Source organism: Solea senegalensis, linkage group LG17 (genome assembly GCF_019176455.1).
Source record: "Solea senegalensis isolate Sse05_10M linkage group LG17, IFAPA_SoseM_1, whole genome shotgun sequence".
Classification (NCBI taxonomy): Eukaryota; Metazoa; Chordata; class Actinopteri; order Pleuronectiformes; family Soleidae; genus Solea; species Solea senegalensis.
Genome location: NC_058037.1, coordinates 19,712,329 through 19,732,510, shown reverse-complemented (window position 1 = coordinate 19,732,510; position 20,182 = coordinate 19,712,329). Strand labels below are relative to the sequence as shown.

The 20,182-nt window shown below is 39.0% G+C and overlaps 3 protein-coding genes and 1 pseudogene across 3 annotated transcripts; all 4 read left to right on the top strand.

The window, feature by feature from the left end:
- The first annotated feature begins 1,246 nt into the window (after positions 1–1,246).
- Positions 1,247–3,718, top strand: LOC122784239 (zinc finger protein 37-like). Its single transcript, XM_044049400.1, has 2 exons — positions 1,247–1,534; positions 2,037–3,718. Exons 1-2 carry the CDS (start codon positions 1,363–1,365, stop codon positions 2,765–2,767), a joined length of 903 nt encoding a protein of 300 aa, XP_043905335.1. The 5' UTR covers positions 1,247–1,362; the 3' UTR covers positions 2,768–3,718.
- An 899-nt stretch (positions 3,719–4,617) lies between these two features.
- On the top strand, positions 4,618–7,238 carry LOC122784227 (annotated as a pseudogene).
- A 4,490-nt stretch (positions 7,239–11,728) lies between these two features.
- On the top strand, positions 11,729–13,954 carry LOC122784528 (gastrula zinc finger protein XlCGF17.1-like; the record flags this gene model as incomplete). Its single annotated transcript, XM_044049831.1, has 1 exon — positions 11,729–13,954. A coding segment is annotated over one exon (999 nt), but the record flags the coding sequence as incomplete, so codon positions are not given.
- A 1,590-nt stretch (positions 13,955–15,544) lies between these two features.
- LOC122784233 (zinc finger protein 572-like) lies at positions 15,545–18,240 on the top strand. The gene is made up of 2 exons (XM_044049393.1): positions 15,545–16,441; positions 17,292–18,240. The coding sequence occupies exons 1-2, from the start codon at positions 16,147–16,149 to the stop codon at positions 18,104–18,106; spliced, it is 1,110 nt and encodes a 369-aa protein (XP_043905328.1). The 5' UTR covers positions 15,545–16,146; the 3' UTR covers positions 18,107–18,240.
- Positions 18,241–20,182: the final 1,942 nt, after the last annotated feature.

Genomic DNA, 20,182 nt, shown 5'->3' with positions numbered 1-20,182 from the left:
AACATGACGAGAAAAGGTTTTGTAAGTGAAAGCAAGAGAAAACCATTGAGATGCAACTACAATTGCAGCATTCATTTATTCTGCTCCTCACCTGTGGAACAAATTTCTTGAACATTGGAGGTCTACTCAGACTTTAAGCTCATTCGTGTACACTTGCCTTGCCCCCCTACAATTTTGCATTCACAGTATTTTTAATTTTTTGTACATAGTCAACTGTGTCATCAGGGTTCATGAAATTCACCCAGTGTTCATCTAAACATCCTGATTATTATGACTCTTGTCCTCATCTCTGTTTGTGACGGTGTTTCTTTTCAAACATAAACATTTGAGGATTGAATATGTGAATAAATTCACTCTGCTCTTTTCATACGCCACCTGTTGTGGGACTTTGACAGGGAGACATTTTGACTACATACGAAGTTACAGACGTTCTAGGTCTACTTTATGGATAATAAGCAGTCCATATTTTGTGTTGGTATCACAGTTACGGCATCCTGTTGGGACAAATGTCAATTTTTGTAATTTTCATGTATCTAGTTTATTTTATAGCAACTTGTTGCTTTTACTCCACTACGTTTCCTCTAACTATCTTTGTTACTCGTTACTACCAAATAAAATCAGAAGAAGAGTTGATGGTCTGTATTTATATAAAGCTTTTCTAGTCTTGAGGAGCTGCTTTACACATTCGCACATCTTTCATAACCGTTCACACGCTTAACGTGGGTTAAGTGTCTTGCTCAAGGACACATATAGATGAGCAGTTGAAAGACGACTCACCCTACCACTGAGCCAACATTCAATCCACAATTATTGAAAAAAAAATATTTTTACATAATTGTACTTAAAGTATATGACATTTACTGTACTTAAGACTTTTACTTTTACTAATTTCTGGTAACATGCTTGTACTTTTACGTTTAAAGTATCCCTTTAAGGTACTTTATACAAGACTGAAACAGCATTTTAGATGAATGAACAATGAACATGAAGTGTTGAAAAAAAAAACACAAGATGTATTTTAAATTAATTACTGATTTGCAAATTGCTTCTTGAATCGTGGTGTGTTACAATCATTAATGAATTAATTGGTTGTATTTTATATTACATCATTCACAAGTCTTTATGGGATTTAAACCGTACGACATGCGACGTAAATGTAATGTATTGGTCAAACGAAAAGAAAAGACAAGAGTTGGAAAAAGTCTCCGCTCGCTGCCGGAACTTGACAACTGTAACACCCAGCGGAAGTAAACAAACACAAAGGCAGCTAGCAACTTTAGCTCCGTGTGGACAGTAAAGTGGAAAGACGGTGCTTTGTTCGCGTGTCGCAGGTCAAACATTCCAGTTGTTAACGAAGCAGCAATGTCTTCACTTGTGTATTTAAGAGATTTAATCAACGGACGACTAACTGCTGCCGCCGAAGAAATATTCACACACGTAGAAAGAATCGTCGTCGAGTACGAGGAGGAGGTGGATCGTCAGCGCAAACTGTTGGAGGTCGTTCGCAACCCTCAACTAACGTCACAGCGGATAGGTCTGTACAACCAGAACGATGATTATTGTGTCTCATCATGTTCCTCTCCCTTTGTTGCCATCTGTGTTGTATTTACTTGATTTTATAATGAGTGCGTTTTGTTGTGTAAAAAAAAAAAGTGTTTTACTCGAGTCTTGGATTTTTTACTCGGATCCGGGCACCTATCAATTTAGACAAAGATCAGACAGAAAGCAAACCTGTAGAAGAAAACACCACTCTGTATGAGGGGAGAGGTGGATCATCAGCGCAGACAGTTGGAGATCCTTTGGCAACCTAAAGTACATTTATAGCAGATAGGTCAATTAAACCTCAATGGTTTTGATAAATACAATCTAGATACATCTAGATAACAATGGAATGAGCCTGATTTACGAACCTTAAATTATACATGTTAAAGTAAAGATACTGTCAGGCTGAACTATCCAGTAGAAAAATAACCTCATAACTGATTTCACTGCTATAACATTTGCAAATGTGTCCTTGTGTTTCTTTGTGTCTGCAGACCATCAACAGCACAATGTCTATGATGAGGAGGAGGTTCTCACTGAGCAGCAGCTCTGTGACCAGGAGCAAAACTCCAGTCAGGACCAAGAGGAACCAGAGTCTCTACAGATTAAAGAGGAAGAGGAGGAAATCTGCACCAGTCAGGAGCAGGAGCAGCTTGAACTGAAGCAGGAGGTTGATACCTTTATGTTGACTACTGATAATGAAGAAAGTGATCACATGGAACCAGGACCAGACACTAACCACCAGCTCCTCTCTCATGAAGCTGAGAGTCAAGACCAAACAGTCCACATGAGAAATATTCCAGGTGAAAAGCCCCACATGTGCAACATTTGTAAGAAATGCTTTGCAGGTAAAGGTACCTTGATCGTCCACTACAGAACTCACACAGGTGAGAAGCCCTATTACTGTGAAACATGTGGAAAGTGTTTTCGTCAACTCTCACACTTGATTAAACACAAAGTAACTCACACGGGTGAGAAGCCCCATATTTGCAACGTCTGTAAGAAATGCTTTAGGCGTCATGACATTCTGATTGAACACATGACAACTCACACAGGAGAGAAGCCCTATTCTTGTGAAACGTGTGGAAAGTGTTTTCGACATGGCTCAAATTTAATAAGGCACAGAAAAATTCACACAGGTGACAAGTCCCATATGTGCAACATTTGTCAGGAAAGTTTTCCCGTCAAAAGTATCTTGACGGCTCACATGAAGACTCACAGCTGAGAACCTCTGCAGCACCTGAAAATTAAACTCATTTGGTTACGTGTCAAATTTAAAAAAAAATTTTTAATCATGTGACACCTCATGTAACCAGACCCCAATGATCATCAGTTAGGAACACAACACATATGAGCTGAGTAGTGTTTTGTGTTTCCATAGCATGACTACATGCAAAAAATGAAATAAGTCAAAGAAGTTGTTAAAAATTAATCAGTCAGTCAGCAACTTTTGGCCTCTCTGCTTTTTTTAAAAAAATAAAAAATTAGCCAGGAAGGTCCTTTTGAGATACAAGATCTCTTCTTGCAGGGAGTCCTGGTCAAGTTACAGTACACATAGTTACGGAGACAAAACAATTTCAGATATAAAACTCACTTTAGAATATAAAAGCTAAAAGGAAGTCATTAAATGAGACTAAAAAAGAGAGACCTAATGAAAGTAGACATTTACAGGTCATAGTTGTTGTTGTCGAAAACAGTGTCTGGGAACTGTACAAGTAAAAAGATAAAAAGGAGAATGCAAAAAATCCTGACACGTTATTTACATGACATTTTATGACACTTTAAGTAAAGACATTCTTGAATTTCCTTGAGGGGATTAAAATCTGTGTGTCTGTCAGTATGCTTTGGACAGAATATTGTGTCTTCTCTCCCTGTCCTGGCTGCTCTTGTCTCACCTGGTTCAGCAGAGGACTGGGGAGGATCTAAAAAGGATTCAAAAAATGCTTGACTTGTCAACTTCTTACATTTGGGCTGGATTTTTTTTATATGATGAGTGTTCTTATCTGTGAAACTGTATATCTGTCAAACATTTATTGTATTCTTCAAAGTCCCGGAGTTTGTATTGCAAAAATATGCATTTATCAAACCAATTTCTTTCATTTTTTGTGCTGTTACAAACCACCTCTGTTAAATGAACAGTTTGTTGATGTTAAGAAATAAAATGACTAAACATAGATTATTATTGTCATTCTCTCATTTAAAGTCTTCATCCTACATTGACAGCTTAACCTTTTACTTTAACACTTTTATTAATTCTCAATTTTCTCTGGCTTAATTTTGTAATTTTGTACAAAATTGTATTGTTTTCTGTAAAACAGAAAGTCTACGTTCAGATTACGAGTTATGTTGTTCAAATCTGATTAACCTCAATTTGTGAGATTTAGTTTGACAGGAAAGCTTTTTACTACTCAGTGTAACTTTGGAGTTTTTAAATCTTGCAAATATAAGTTGCTGACACAGGTTTCTTTTGCTGTTTTTAAAGCCTGAGGCTTCTCTGCAAAGTGGAATTAACAATAGAGTTACTGTCCATATGTCGCCACAAGGCAGAGATTAGTTCACAGCTAAAGCCCTGCTGCCAAAACATTAGAGATCAAAGAATTATAATATCTGAAAACAGGAAAAGTGACTCCTTCAGATTTGTGCTTTTGTATATGGATTTTGAACACCCTACGATTCTTATATTTCCATGTGAGACAAAATCATAGATAACGAAGGCTACTGTAAGAATTTTAGATGAATGAGCAAATGTGAACATACAACACAACAAAAACCTAAACACAAAATGTATTTTAAAATACTCCAAACATCTTGAATCGTGCATGGTGTGTTACAATCATTAATTCATGAATTGGTTCAAATACTTTAACCCCTCCGTATGTGTTTTATATTAAATCATTTATTGCTTTACAAATTATAATGTCGTGATGGCATTTAAACCGGATGGTATGCGACGTAAAATAATTAATTGTTGAAATAAAATGAAAAGATAGAGTTGGAAAAAGTCAGAACTAAAGAGGGAAACAATAACTTCAGTCTCCGCTCGCTCTGCCGGAATTGACAATTGTAACACCCAGCGGAAGTAAACAAACACAAAGCTAGCAGTGGTAGCTCCGTGTGGACACTAAACGCGGAAAGACGGTGGGTTGTTCGTGTGTCACAGGTAGTTGTTCCAGTTGTTAACAAAGCAGCGATGTCTTCACTTCTGTATTTGAGAGATGTAATCCTCGGACGACTAACTGCTGCTGCTGAAGACATATTCACACACGTAGAAAGAATCGTCGTCGAGTACGAGGAAGAGGTGGATCGTCAGCGCAAACAGTTGGCTGTCGTTTGTAAACGTAAAGTCAAGTTACAGCGGAAAGGTCTGTACAAGCACAATGATGATTGTTATGTCTCGTTTTGTCCTCTCCCATGTCACCATCTGTTTTTTGACGTTTTTACTTCATTTTGTTGGGTGCGTTTCATTGTAAAGCTCTTTTTTACTCGAGTCTTGTTTGGTTCGATGGGTCCGGGCACCTTTCAAAATAAACGTCCGCTTTTACAGGAAATCCCTGAATAACAACAGCTAATTTCAACGTTCGAGGTTTTTTTGTTTGTTGTCTGATTCCTTGTGTACCACGTACTGAAACCCCCCCGGAATATTGTTCGCCCCAACACACACTATAACACAGAAGGACACGATTAAGAAGGGGGCAAAAACGTAAATTCAATTTAATCTTTATTGCGGACTCCTAGGGTCGAGTTTGTCCTGAGGTCCAATCCAACAGAGCTGTAGTTGTTGCTGTAGGTTGCTTCATATTGCTGTCCACAGTTTCACAGGAGGAAGAGCATCCAAGTAGTATGAGACGAATCTTGGTATATCCGTCGCCATACTGTGTCCATGGGCGGTGGGGTGAGGCGTCACCCTGTAGCCTGGTTCTGCTGTCCACACCAATCATAAAAGAATAAAAACAGCAGACGTTAAAAAAAGAACACAAGAATAGAATGTAATAACTCTTTTCGTAGTAACAAATATGCAGATAGTGCTATTACTTGATCAATTAGTGTCCGTTAGTTTATCTAAAGCTAACTATTGCCTTTTTGTGATTATCACAATTGTTATTATGTTCCTTGTGTCTCTTTGTGTCTGCAGGGCTTCCACAGCAGAATGTCAATGAGGAGGGTCAGACTAAGCAGCAGCTATGTAACCAGGAGAGGAACCCCTGTCTGGACCTAGAGGAACCAGAGTTGCTACAGATTAAAGAGGAAGAGGAGGCTGATACCTTTATGTTGACCCCTCATAATGACGAAAGTGATCACATGGAACCAGAACCAGACACTGACCACCAGCTCCTCTCTACTGTAGCTGAGAGTCAAGATCAGACAGAAATCAACCCTGGAGAAGAAAATGTCGCCTTGTACGAGGAAGAGGTGGATCAGCGCAGACAGTTGAAGATCCTTTGGAAACCTGAAGTACAGTTACAGCAGATAGGTCTGTAAAACCTCACTGGTTTTTAATAAATACAATGTGGCTCATATAGAACTGCCCCCCATCCAGATCACAGTGGATTGAGCCTGATTTACAAAAATAACCTCAGTTAAATGATTTCACTGCCATGACATTCGTAACCTGTGGCTTTTGTCTGCAGAGCTTCCACAGCATCATGTCTATAATGAGCAGAAGGTTCTCACTGAGCAGGAGGGGAACTCCAATGTGGACCAAGAGGAACCAGAGTCTCTACAGATTAAAGGGGAAGAGGAAATCTGCACCAGTCAGGAGCAGCTTGAACTGAAGCAGGAGGCTGATACCTTTATGTTGACTCCTGATAATGAAGAAAGTGATCACATGGAACCAGAACCAGACACTGAACACCAGTTCCTCTCTCCCTCAGCTGAGAATCAAGATCAGACTGTCCACATGAAAAATATTACAGGTGAAAAGCCCCATATGTGCAACATTTGTAAGAAATGCTTTGCAGGTAAAGGTACCTTGATAAACCACCAAAGAACTCACACAGGTGAAAAGCCCTATTATTGTGAAACATGTGGAAAGTGTTTCTCAGTGAGGTCGACATTATCTCGACACAAAAATATCCACACACATGTGAAGCCCCATATGTGCAGCGTCTGTAAGAAATGCTTTAGATATATTCGAAATTTGATAGATCACAAAAGAATTCACACAGGTGAAAAGCCCTATTCTTGTGGAATATGTGGAAAGTCTTTTCGACAAAATTCGCATTTGATGAACCACACAAGAACTCACACAGGCGAGAAGCCCCATGTTTGCAACATTTGTAAGCGACGCTTTGCGCGTAAAGACACACTGTTAAAACACGAGAATTCACACAGGTGAGGAGCCATTTTCCTGTGGGACATGTTGACTGTGTTTTGGACAAAGAAAGAATTTGATAAACCACAGGCAAATTCACACAGGTGAAAAGCCCCATGTTTGCGAGATTTGCAAGAAATGTCTTTTCTCTAAACAAAACTTGATATTTCACATGAGAACTCACAAGTAAAAAGGGGGGGCATACTCATTTTAAAATGATTGATTTTAGACCCAACACACATTTACTATGTAAAATAGTATGCTATCAGTCTATAATCTTGAGTCTTTATTTTGAATAACATGTTTAAAATGAATAATATGTGATATTTGTGCAGATATGCGAGAAATAAAGATGTTCTGGATTTGGCATGCATACTCCTCATGACGTAACTCCTTGACCGTTTGTGGTATCTCGAAAATTCAAAAACTATGGAGTGGCAATCAAAGCTGGGTGAGGTAACGTCAGCCCTAGTATTTACTGCATTGAAACAGTGCTTGGACTTTCGTCCAAAAAATTCAGCTGATGAGAAGACCACTGGGTTCAATCTAGATGACCACAATGACCAGCGAAACAAGGCCGAACAGCCATTTGTCATTCATTGATGTTATTTCATGCAAATATCTAATTCAGAATCAGAATGAGCTTTATTTGTCACGAATACAAGTACCGCGAAATTCAGTTATCAATAAAAACTATACTGATATAGATGTGTGAGAGTTAGCCAGAGACAGGGTCAGCATGTAGGTACAGTGGCCAGACTTCCTCTGCTGTAGAAAATGTGACATGGATGGTCTCAGAATGTTCTGGAGCCTCATTTGTTTGAAAATTGTTAACATGTTGGTGAATCATTGCAGGCTCGTCTCCCTTTCAAACTGCAAATCTGAAATGTAAACTCAACTCAAAATTGCATTGTAGTAAACTTCACTTGTATAAACGTCTTGGAAGTAGAGCTGGAACTAATGATTATATTTTATAATCCATTAATCGAGTATTCGCTTGGTCCATAAATTGTCAGAAAACGTTAAAAAAAAAGTTGATCAGTGTTTGTCAGACCTGGAAATGATGATGTTCTCGAATGTCTTCTTTTGTCCACAAACCAAAATGATTTTGTTATATGGAGCAAAGAAATGAAGAAAATCAAGATCAATCGAGTAATTGTTTCAGTTCTACATGGAAGCCATTAGTAATTTGAAGGCATGAGTAAAAAGCCCAGTTGCTGTTAAATTAAACCAAACACACATGCCATTTTTATTCACCACCTGTTTAATGAATTCATGGATTATTGCTGTCATTTGTGTGTAAGGATAGTTTGAGAACTCACACTATCAGGTGAGATTTTCCACGCAGAAGGTCCATACTATTATTATTGATGTCTTTGTAACTTCGGTCACTCGCTAAATCTTACATAACACTACTTCCTTTCAGCCTGGCTTTCAAAATAAGAGCCACTTTTCCTTAAACCCTTTGCCATAACGCTTAACAATAAAATGTTTTACATCCGCGATTCTCAGTCAAATAAAATACACGTTTTCAATAAGCTATTTATTTTTGTGTTTGTAGTCATTCAACGGTTCACTGGCGGAAACAGGAAGTACATGCGCATCAGGGAACAAAGCCCCCGTAGCAACGTTAGCTCCGTGTGGACGGTGGTTTGTTCGTGTGTCGCAGATAAAATATTCCGGAGCAGCGATGTCTTCACTTCAATCTTTGAGGAATTTGATCTTCGAGCGACTAACTGCTACCGCTGAAGCAATATTCAGCAACGTAGAAAGAATCGTCGTCGAGTACGAGGAAGAGGTGGATCGTCAGCGCAAACTGTTGGAGGTCGTTTGCAAACCTAAAGTCATATTACGGCGAATAGGTGTGTACACGCAGAATGATGATGATTGTGTCTCGCTATATTCCTCTCCCTTTGTCACAATCTGTTTCAACTTCTTTTAAGCGTTTTGTTGTAAAGTTAACTCTTTTTTACTCTTTCTCTCGACGGATCCGGCGACTTTTCAAAATATACTTCCGCTTTTACAAAAAATGCCCGATAATAATAATAGTACACTTTATTTCTGAACAAATATTACAAAGTGCGTGATAACTAATTTGAATACGAATCCGTTTTATGAATTGAAGGCAAATCTCTTCACATTGTTGTGTTTATTACGCCACAGACAGAAATAGTTGGAGCCTTCCTTCCCTCTGTCTCGTCATTGTGCGCCAAAGCAGGGGAGCTGACACTGATAGACGAATTTCAATTTCCGCTAGCATAGTTTCTGGTACTTTTTTAAGTACATGCTCTGGTGATGTTCCACGCCAGCTAAGGCGATACAATGCTGACTTTGCCAGATGAAGTGGATTAGCACTTCCGTATGTTGATGTCCTCATCAGTATACCTCACCACACGGCCAATCACAACACGGTCCACGCTCTGGGGGTGTGGTTTTGTTCTGAAACAGCGTGGCTGACAAGAGCGTCAGTGAGGAGATATTTTGATTGGCTCGTTTGCAGTGACTAGTAGGTTTTTAACCATGAAAACAAGTTAATATATGTAAGTAGACCTCCATAACTAACATATATGTGCGATGCAAGCACGTGGGTTAATCTCCAACAATTAAAAGGGAAATGTCTCAGGTACTGAACAAATATTTTGATTCTAGTGATTCAGTTATACTGAAAACAACTGCTTTATGAGTCACTTGTCACTCTGTGAAGTCTCCGCAGTTTCATGCAGCGATGACTCTGCCCAGGTTGAGCAGCCAGAAATCAAAGATCGTTGTGATGGAAATATTGAAAATGCTGCTGATTATCGACGCGATACAATGTAATATTTGTCCCCTAATGTTATGAAACGGTTGTTAAAACGTATGCCGTTTACAAACCAACGATCCCAGTGAACTCTGACACCGGACTCCTAATGTGCAAACGCCCATGTCTTCAGACCAGGTACAGCAGCCCATTTTGTTTTTCTTTTTACTTGTGAGATGCATGGGTTTTATTTTGAAGATATAAAGGAAAACTTGTGCCAAAACCCCCCCAAAACAAAACAACGGTGCTTCAGTTAGTCATTTATAAATCTTTCTTTTGTGTTTGAGAATTTGAGAAAGACATTTGTGAAAAACAAAGTTGTATTTACACACCTTGAATGTATGAATGAGCCTTTATTGTCACTTATACAGAAGTACAGCAAAATTACTACAATCAGTATCTCAGTTCACGGGATGCCATTGCGATAACATAGCAGGTTGCAATGGAGACGTCCTTGATCGGGTCCCAGACAGAGTCAACAATCAGCAGGTGTCCGTGAAGGAAGGGAGAGCGGAACAGCACTGCAGCGATCTACAAGGCCGGTGCCGCGGGGTCCGAAACACAGATTAGATTATGATGTTTGGGTTACAGCGACTTACTCCCATTCTGGTCTCCAAGTCGGTCCATTCGCTTTTGCAGAGCCAAAAGCTTCTCCAAGATGTTAGGATAACATCTCACATTCACTCACACGTTCACAGAGGGCAGGGTCACAGCGTTTACCTTTGGGAACACCTTTACCACAAGTCCTAACAAGCTCCTTTTTCTCATTCACTCTCTAAGTTTCATCAAATTTTTTTTTAAATACAAGAATTGTCACCAGATGGCTTGAATTGGAAAGAATTAGGTTGAATCACGAGCTCAATTAACTAACGTGTCATACCTTAAAATAAAGGGGTTCATGTGTGATTGCTGGTAAAAAAAACAAAGAGTGTTGAATCTTAACATGAAGAAGAGAAAACAAAACATATTTTTACTTGAACTTTAAACAGATCAGTGATTGTTCCTCACACAGTCGGCTGCACACCCACAACTCACTCTGTCACTCTGTTTATGTGCGCTGTGTGAGCACAGCCCTTCTGTGTGTGTGTGTGTGTGTGTGTGTCTGCAGTGAGATGGATCTCACTCGTGCAGCAGAATTGTGCATTTCCTTCTCAGAAGGTATTTGGGTTTGTGACAGACATTATTTCCCTTTCTTCCCTCTGGCTTGGTTCATTCTGTCTCTGTTTTTCTGTTATTGTATCTGTAATGTTTAGTTTTGAAAACGGCAAAGAAAAAGATTATTCATGTTTGTGCCGTTTCTGTCTGAATGTGGCCAAAATTTATCACTCATCTTCAGTGTGGTGTGTGAAACCTATTTTAACTTTCCCCAGCAACAAGAAATGCTATTTTCGGATTGGCTGTGAAATGTCATGTGTGGCATGAAATATGTTGCGATACTACACGTGTTTGCTGTTGTCTTTCCACACTTCGATGCTGGCATGATTAGATCACAAACACGACACGCTACAGCAAGGAAATTGGCACGGTATTGACACTGCCCTCTAGAGGAAGTATTAAATGTCCATACCAAAACCCAGCTCTTCCAAGAGCATCTTCTGAACAAGCACTTAACCTTTTACCCCCTCCCTTGCACAGTCTCCCTCTGGACTCTCACCATCTGTCAGTCCACTGGTCCTATCTAGTGGAGTTTTTTCCAAGACTTTTCTATGTAGCTTATTCCTCTTTTGTAAGTCGCTTTGGATAAAAGTGTCTGCTAAATGCTTAAATGTATGGAAATGTACTCACGATTCACAATCTTGCAAATAATTCTATTATACCACCCAACTTCAGGTGTAGGTTTACCCCTATCCATGACTACAACACAATGATGTCATCACTTCTTTCTTTTCTTATTAATGTCTGTTGTTATTCTCTTTGTGTCTGCAGATCTTCCACAGAAAGAAGCTCTTCAGGAGGAGGAGGAGGAGGAGGAGGTTCTCACTGAGCAGCAGCTCTGTAACCAGGAGAGGAACTCCAGTCTGGATCAAGAGGAACCAGAGTCTCTACAGATTAAAGAGGAAGAGGAGGAAATCTGCACCAGTCAGGAGCAGGAGCAGCTTGAACTGAAGCAGGATCCTGATGATGATGATGAAGAAAGTGATCAAGTGGAACCAGGACCAGACATTGACCACCATCTCCTCTCTCCTGTAGCTGAGAGTCAAGATCGGACAACAGTCCACGTGAGAAAAATTACAGGTGAAAAGCCCCATATGTGCGACATTTGTAAGAAATGCTTTGCACGCAAAAATAACCTGATGACCCACATGAGAACTCACACAGGTGAGAAGCCATATTCTTGTGAAACATGTGGAAAGTGTTTTTGTCAAAATTCAGATTTGACTATCCACAAAAGAACTCACACAGGTGAGAAGCCATACTCTTGTGGAACTTGTGGAAAGTTTTTTCGACATCATTCGAATTTGATAATCCACGAAAGAATTCACACCGGTGAGAAGCCATTTTGTTGTGAAACATGTGGAAAGTGTTATCGACATAGTTCGGAGTTGATAATCCACCAAAGAATTCACACAGGTGAGAAGCCTTATTCTTGTGGAACCTGTGGAAAGGGTTTTCGACGCTGTTCAGATTTGACAATCCACATGAGAACTCACACAGGTGAGAAGCCATATTCTTGTGCAATATGTGGAAAGTCTTATAGACATATTTCGCATTTGATAACCCACGGAAGAAGTCACACAGGTGAGAGGCCTTATTCTTGTGAAACTTGTGGAAAGCGTTTTCACCGTAATGCGCAGTTGAGGATCCACAAAAGAAGTCACACCGGTGAGAAGCCGTATACCTGTGAAACATGTGGAGAAACCTATCGATCCAGTTCAGAGTTGATAATCCACAAAAGAACTCACACAGGTGAGAAGCCTTATTTTTGTGAAACGTGTGGAAAGTCTTTTCGAGATAATACCTGTTTGATAAACCACATAAGATCTCACACAGGTGAGAAGCCCCATGTTTGCCACATTTGTAAGAAATGTTTTGCACGTACAGATACCTTGAGGAGACACATAAAAACTCACAGGTGAGAAGAAGTGAAATGAAAACAACACATGTTGATGAATCATCAGAGGCTCGCCTCAAATCAAAATAGATTTTGAGTGCCATCAGCATTTTAAAGACATGATAAATTGTGCCAAATGAATTTCATTGTCTTGGCCGTGACAGTGGGTCTCGACCAGGCATGGGCATGATAAGACATGTCGGCCACATGCAGCCCTTTAACCCTCCCATCCTGGATCTGTGTGAATTTAATTAGAAATGACAGAGAGAATTAAAAAAAATGTAAATAACAGGATTGTACAGTGCGAAGTGCACTTCTCATTTACTGTTTGTCCAACACAAGAGTGTTAGTTTTTATTTGATTATGACTCTTTGTTTTTATCAGTTGGTTTGCCAGGTGCAAGATTCAAGGTATTGTGTGTCAAAAACAACCATTCAAATTGCTTCATACACACACAGTTCAGTTTCAGTGAGTTGTGGTTAGATGAGGATGTCGTGGTGGTGTCAGACAATATACTCACAACACTAGACCACAGTATCATGGAGTAGTATTCATTATGTAGTATAGAATGATATTTTCAATACAGTTAGTTCGTAATAAGTGAGTAGTTAGTTTATTGTGTTTGTATGCTGCACCAATTCACACCCAATCTTCCTCAGATTTTCTTGTAGAGTCAATTAGATTTTTATCCTTGTCCTTTTATCACTGAAACTGTTTCATTAAAATCAAAATAAAAAAGGTTTGCGTGCAAATATTTTTGTGCACATTTTTTATACACAATTGATGCTAAGAAATAACATTTCCATTCATGGATTATTGTTGTTGCTGTCATGTAAGGAGGGGCTAGAATGATCTTTAGTTAGTTAGTTAGTCAGCAGCTTGGTCGCTGTCCCTTGTCGTAGCTCCTTAGGTTTTACTCCAGAGTAGGACCAGAGTGTGTTTTCTTCCCCTCTTTCTCTCCCTCACTTACACACTCTATAGGTTGATTTGGTGTTGAGTGACAACCACCCGTGTCTGTCAGCCTGTGAACTGACCAATCAGCAGCCAGGATGCGCTGATCCTTCGTGCAGCTGGAGGTTCATTGTAAGAATGTTGTGGAGTAGATCAGACTGGGGAATCTCATTAGGTAACGTGTTGTAATGTTTTGATTATGTGTTTTTGGTTTGGCACAAACCTTTGGTTTCCCCCCTCATCCACCTTTTGTTATCTTACCTTAAAATAAACATTTGAGTTTCTTCTGGTTCTGTTTTAACAAGGTTTTTTGTGGGGGCTGAGTTTTTCTGAAGCAGAGAAGCTTCTTGTCTCAGATCTCCGAATTAAAAGCCAATGATGTCGGGAGATTCTCCCATCTCTAAGTCATGTGGATGGAATTGTTTTGTGCAGCCTCTGGACTTTGCGCTTGTTCGGATGGAAAGAAAACGAGTCAGGCTGGCAACGAGTGGACAGGAAAGGCTACATGATCGTCCTGGAGCGTCTCGTCTACAGAAGCCTATTGCAACCAACTTCTGTTGGAGCCTTTCTTTGTTTGCCCTGTGTTGCTATCTCACCCCGAGGAGATGTAACCATACACTTCTGCACTTTAGATCATACGTGTAAATGAATGTAAAAAGGCTTTTTTCATTATTCTCGATTAGACCACTTCTTTTTTCACACATCTTCAGTGCTAGCTGGTGAGACTGTGAGAAAAGTCATTGAATTTGCCTTTAGGAGGAAATTACTGACATGTGTAACAGAACTTTCAAGCACATAACGTTCTCTCTGTGTGTTCTTGCATATCATCAAACATCTACCCAAAATATTTATAAAAACATACACAACAACAGCATTTAACTGTTTTACAATACTTTCTGATTCTCTTCTCAGGTGTTATCACAGCTTTGTCTGCTGCTGCTGCTGGGAGTATTTGATTGGTTAGACGTGTACAAGTCGTCATCATATATGTATGTGTGTGTATATATGTATGTGTATATATATATATATATATATATATATATACACGTGTGTGTGTGTATATATGTATGTATGTGTGTATATTATGTATATATGTATGTATGTGTGTGTGTATATATATCTATGTATGTATGTGTATATATTATGTATATATGTATGTATGTGTATATATGTATGTATGTGTGTGTATATATGTGTATATATGTATGTGTATATATATATCTATGTATGTATGTGTATGTGTGTATATATGTGTATGTGTGTGTATATGTATGTGTGTGTGTATGTATGTGTGTGTATATGTATGTGTGTGTGTGTGTGTATATGTGTGTGCGTATATATATGTATATACACCATTTCCTCCTGCGATGACAGGCTCTCTGGGATCAATCGCTTCTGCAACTTTTCAACAAAAGATTGTGGCTCAGCCACGTTGTACACACGCACATACATGTATTTTTTCTTGCTATATATTCCTTAGCTTCTCTTATATTTTATATGTATACTTAGAATTTTATTGTTTTGCACAGTAAAATGTGGTGAGGTCACTATTTTTCAGATTAGAACCTCTTTTTCAAGGGTGTCCTGGCCAAGAAGTGCAGCAGCAAATGGGAAACACTCCACAGTTACACATTTAAAACACAAATCAAAGAATCCAGATTAAATTTACATGCACATTATAAAAAACAAGTGCATGTTGTGCCTCAAGAATTCTCTGTTCGGATTTGAAAACGCTAAATGAAATGTTTATTTAATGTAACTGCTGCTGTATTTATAAAATGAACGTGACCATGAGTCTAGAATCTTGATTACAAGGTGCAATATTCCACTGTAGGAGTAAAAGTGACTAAAGCTGAAAATAACACCAACATTTTGCCACATTTAGCTTCAAATTATGTTTTTAAAAAAGTGTCCAAGGCCAATATTTGTTAACTGATACATAATCTAACAGTTAAATCTAACATGTAACATTTATTTTGGTACTTCCGGTTACCAGCCATGTTAATTTGCATATGAACTAAATAGTTCACCCAGAACATTAATATTTTTGACATTTAGATGTAGGATTATATTTAACATGTAGGTGTAGCATTGCATGTTTAGATATAACTGTTTAATATTATGTATAAGTTGACAAATGTGGAAAAAAGTTGGTGTTATTTTCAGCTTGAGTCACAGCTGTGGACGTCTGGTAATGAAAACCTCGTTTTGAGTGGATGTTTATTATTAACCAGGTGTGGTAAGAAAAACAGCGACATGAAAAGTTATGATAAATGTAAACACACATGAAGCAGGTGATTTTCCCCCCTCGACTTCCTTTCAAACTGGCTTTCAAAATAAGAGCTACTGACGTCGACTTTTGCTTTAACGCTTTTGCCATAGCGCTTAACAATAAAACGATAGTTCGCAGTCGTGATTGTAGTCAAATAAAACCCACGTTTTAAGTTGTTTATTTTTGTTCGTAGGTTCATTCGAAGTAGTGTCACTTCGCACATGCGCAGAACAAATCGGGGACCAAGGCCCGTTAGCAGCGTTAGCTCCGTGTGGACAGTAAAACACGGTGGTTTGTTCGCGTGTCGCATGTCAAGTATTCCGGTTGTTGACGAAGCAGCGATGTCTCCGCTTCAGTTTTTGAGGAATTTAATCTTCGATCGACTAACTGCCGCTGCTGCCGAAGAAATATTCGCACACGTAGAAAGAATTATCGTCGAGTACGAGGCTGAGGTGGATCGTCAGCGCAGACTGTTGGAGATCGTTTATAAACCTCAAATAAAGTTAAAGCGGATAGGTGTGTACAAGCACACTGGTGGTGATTGTGTCTCCTTATGTTCGCCTCCCTTTGTCGCTTATCTGTATTTTCTGTGTCGTTTCAACGCCATTTTCTCCTGACAGCGTTTTGTTGTAAAGTTCGCTCTGTTGTGCGAGTCATATTTCTCTCCACCCTTTCAAAATAAACTTCCACTTTTACCGGAAATGACGAAATAATAATAATAAACTTTATCTATAAAGCACTTTTCTGAACAAGTATTACACAAGTGCTTGATAACTGATTTGACTACGAGTCAGTTTTATGAGTTGAAGGCAAATATCTACACATTACTGTGTTATTTACACCACAGAAGCAGGGGAGCTTACAATGACAGGCCACTGGAAATCGCGGGGGTAGTGTAGAGTTAATAGTCCAGTCAGTCACTTTTATAGAAGCAAACATCACATTTTGAATTGAGCAAATATATATAAACCTCAAAATCCACAATTTCCAAAAAGAAAATCATTTTTATCATTCCAAAAATTAAATTTGTTTGAAAATACACTTTTTGTTTGTGACGGTTGAAATTTTGTTTTCTTTCGACTCTTTTGAGTTTGCGCTCCCTCACTTTTTCTTTGTGCTGTTTTTTTTTGTTTGTGAGCAGAAGAAGTCATGCTTGTGACTTGGTTATCTGCACTGCCCTCTAAATCAAGTATTAAATGTCCATGCCAACGCAAGTAGTTATTCACATTTCCTCTTGTTTTTACTGTATTAGCGCTTCACAATTTTTGGGATTTGTAAGTTTACCCTCAACCATGATCAAAACACAATGCTGTCTTCACTTTTTACTTTTCTTATCAATGTCCTTAATTATTCTCTTTGTGTTAAGATGTTCTTAAGGAGGAGGAGGAGGAGGTTCTCACTGAGCAGCAGCTCTGTAACCAGGAGAGGAACTCCAGTCTGGACCAAGAGGAACCAGAGTCTCTACAGATTAAAGAGGAAGAGGAGGAAATCTGGACCCGTCAGGAGCAGGAGCAGAAGCAGTTTGAACTGAAGCAGGAGGCTGATACCTTTATGTTGTCCCCTGATAATAAAGAAAGTGATCACATGGAAGCAGAACCAGACACTGACCACCAGCTCCTCTCTGCTGTAGCTGAGAGTCAAGATCAGACAACAGTCCACATGAGAAATGTTACAGGTGAAAAGACCCACACGTGCAACATTTGTAAGAAGTGCTTTGCGGATAAAAAAAAATTGATAAGACACAAAAGAACTCACACATATGGGAAGCCATATTCTTGTGAAGCATGTGGAAAGGGTTTTCGGTCCAGTTCAGATTTGATGATCCACCAAAGAATTCACACAGGTGAGAAGCCCCATATTTGTAATATTTGTAAGAAAAGCTTTGCGCGTAAAGAAACCTTGATTAGACATAGGAGAATTCACACAGGTGAGAAGCCATATTCTTGTGAAACATGTGGAAAGTCTTATCGTCACGCATCAAATTTTATCATCCACAGAAGGACTCACACTGGTGAGAAGCCGTATTCTTGTGAAACATGTGCAATGTGTTTTCGTTGCAGTTCAGATTTGACGATCCACAAAAGAACTCACACAGGTGAGAAACCGTATGTTTGCCACAGTTGTAAGAAATGTTTTGCACGTAGAGATACCTTGATGAACCACATGAGAACTCACATGTGAGAAGAAGCCAATCTTCAGATGCCGGACACCGAACAAGCCTGGATTCTGGTATAACAGACTTCAAACATTTCTCTGAAAGAGCTAAAATAAAAACACAGACAAGGACACATATGGACAATGCTATGCCAACAAAAGAATGATCGAGAAGTTTGAATGTTTAAAGGAGAGACGGGCAAAATTCACACACAAAAAATAAATGCCTGAAAAGTGAAAACTTTTTGTTGTGTATTTTTATTTTCATTGAAGTGAATCTTTTAAAATAATGGTATCAGGCATGAGAATGGTGCTTTGGCACGTCCTAGTGGTGATATGAGGTAACTGCATATCACCACTGGTTATAAAACTGTTATAAAGCTTGTATGATTGTCCTGATCATTGAAAACTCTACTTCTTTAAAAAACATTTATTGTCGTATCTTTTTTTTCTTCAAATAAATAAAAGCTATGTATTGTGTGCCAATTTTATACACCGCCTGTTGAATTAATTCACCGATTATTGTTCTCATTCTGTCATTTTTCATTCCCGTAAGAACTGCTTTGTGTGTAGAGATAGTTTTGATCCACATGAGAACTCACACTGGTGAGAAAAAAAACCCAGATACCACTGCAGCGTCTGTTGGAAGTCACAGTATGAGTATCAGTGTCGTAGTCTGTTCACCCAGCTGTTTTCTGTTGCTTTGCCATAAATCCATTCCACTTTAGGGCTGAACGATACGGCTGAAAAGCGGATTTCAGTTTTATTGCAGTTTAATTTAAGAAAGTTTGAAGTGAACCAGGTTTTTAATTCGGAGAGACAAGAGGTGAGGGAGAGGGGTGGTAGTGTGGAATTTGGTTAGCAAGAAAGGTAGAGCTGGGTGTCATCCGCGAAGCAGTGGAACTGGATATTGAATTTACGGAGGATGTGGCCAAGGGGGAGGAGATAGATGATGATGAAGAGAAGGGGCCCCAGGACAGATCCCTGGGGCACACCTGTAGTGACTGGGGAGGGTTTTGAGCTGTACAAACTGAGTGCGGCCTGTGAGGTAAGAGTGGAATTAATTTAGTCATCAATTAACAATCAGATAATTGTTACTTATCCATAATTAATCATCCATTTCAGAAAAAAAAGTTTCACTAATATTACATGATAATAATAACTGATTAACTAAAATTACATAAACTTTATGGCAAGCTAAAATAACCGGGCGGGGGTTCGCTGTAAACCACCTTTGCCCTCAGCCCCCAAGCCGATCTAGAGTCGGTCGCGGCGCACCACCGGCGGAGGAAATTTCATGTCAAACTTATGTGTGACACTGCACTATAAAAATGACTGAAACGTGACTAGAACTAATAAGCGTTTTAGTCCAAAAGACTAAAACTAAGACTAAATCTAGAATGGCTTCCAAAAACAACACTGCACAGTTCACCATCCAGACCAGTGGAGAAAACTGCTGAACAGTCCAGACCAGGAGCTGAATACCAGAAAATGGAAGAAAGGTGATGCTTGTCCATGGAAATAAACCTCTTTACCACAACAGCACAGTTTCTCTTACTGCAAATTTTATTGGTCTTTGTATATTTGACTACTTGTTAAACTTATCAAATGTAATCAACACATTTAATTAAGATTTTCTGCAAAATGTAATAGCTTACGATATTTATCTTGCTCTGTTTACACAGCAATGCTGACACCTATTGGTGATTTACTGCTACTACTGCCTTAACAATGACACTCGCAATGGATAAGATAAGGATAATTTAATAGCATTTAATAGAGCCTTGTAGTAACGTATAAATAAGGTAATAAAAATCCAAAAATAGTCAGACTGTTTAATATACGACACATGACTTGTTCTGGCATACAAAGAACCAACTCGTAACCAAAGACTACGCTATGTAAAATGTGTAAATGTGTAAATTTGGAACTTTGGTAAGTTTCAGATTTCAATTCATAAATGACATCGATGGAGGGGGCCCGCAAAAATACAGTCTGCCTAGTATAGTCCATTCATTTAATACGGCTCTGCATATGTGTGAGTGTGAGAGTGAATGGTGGTTTGTCTCTATGTGTGTGTGTTTGTCCAGGGTGTAGCCCGCC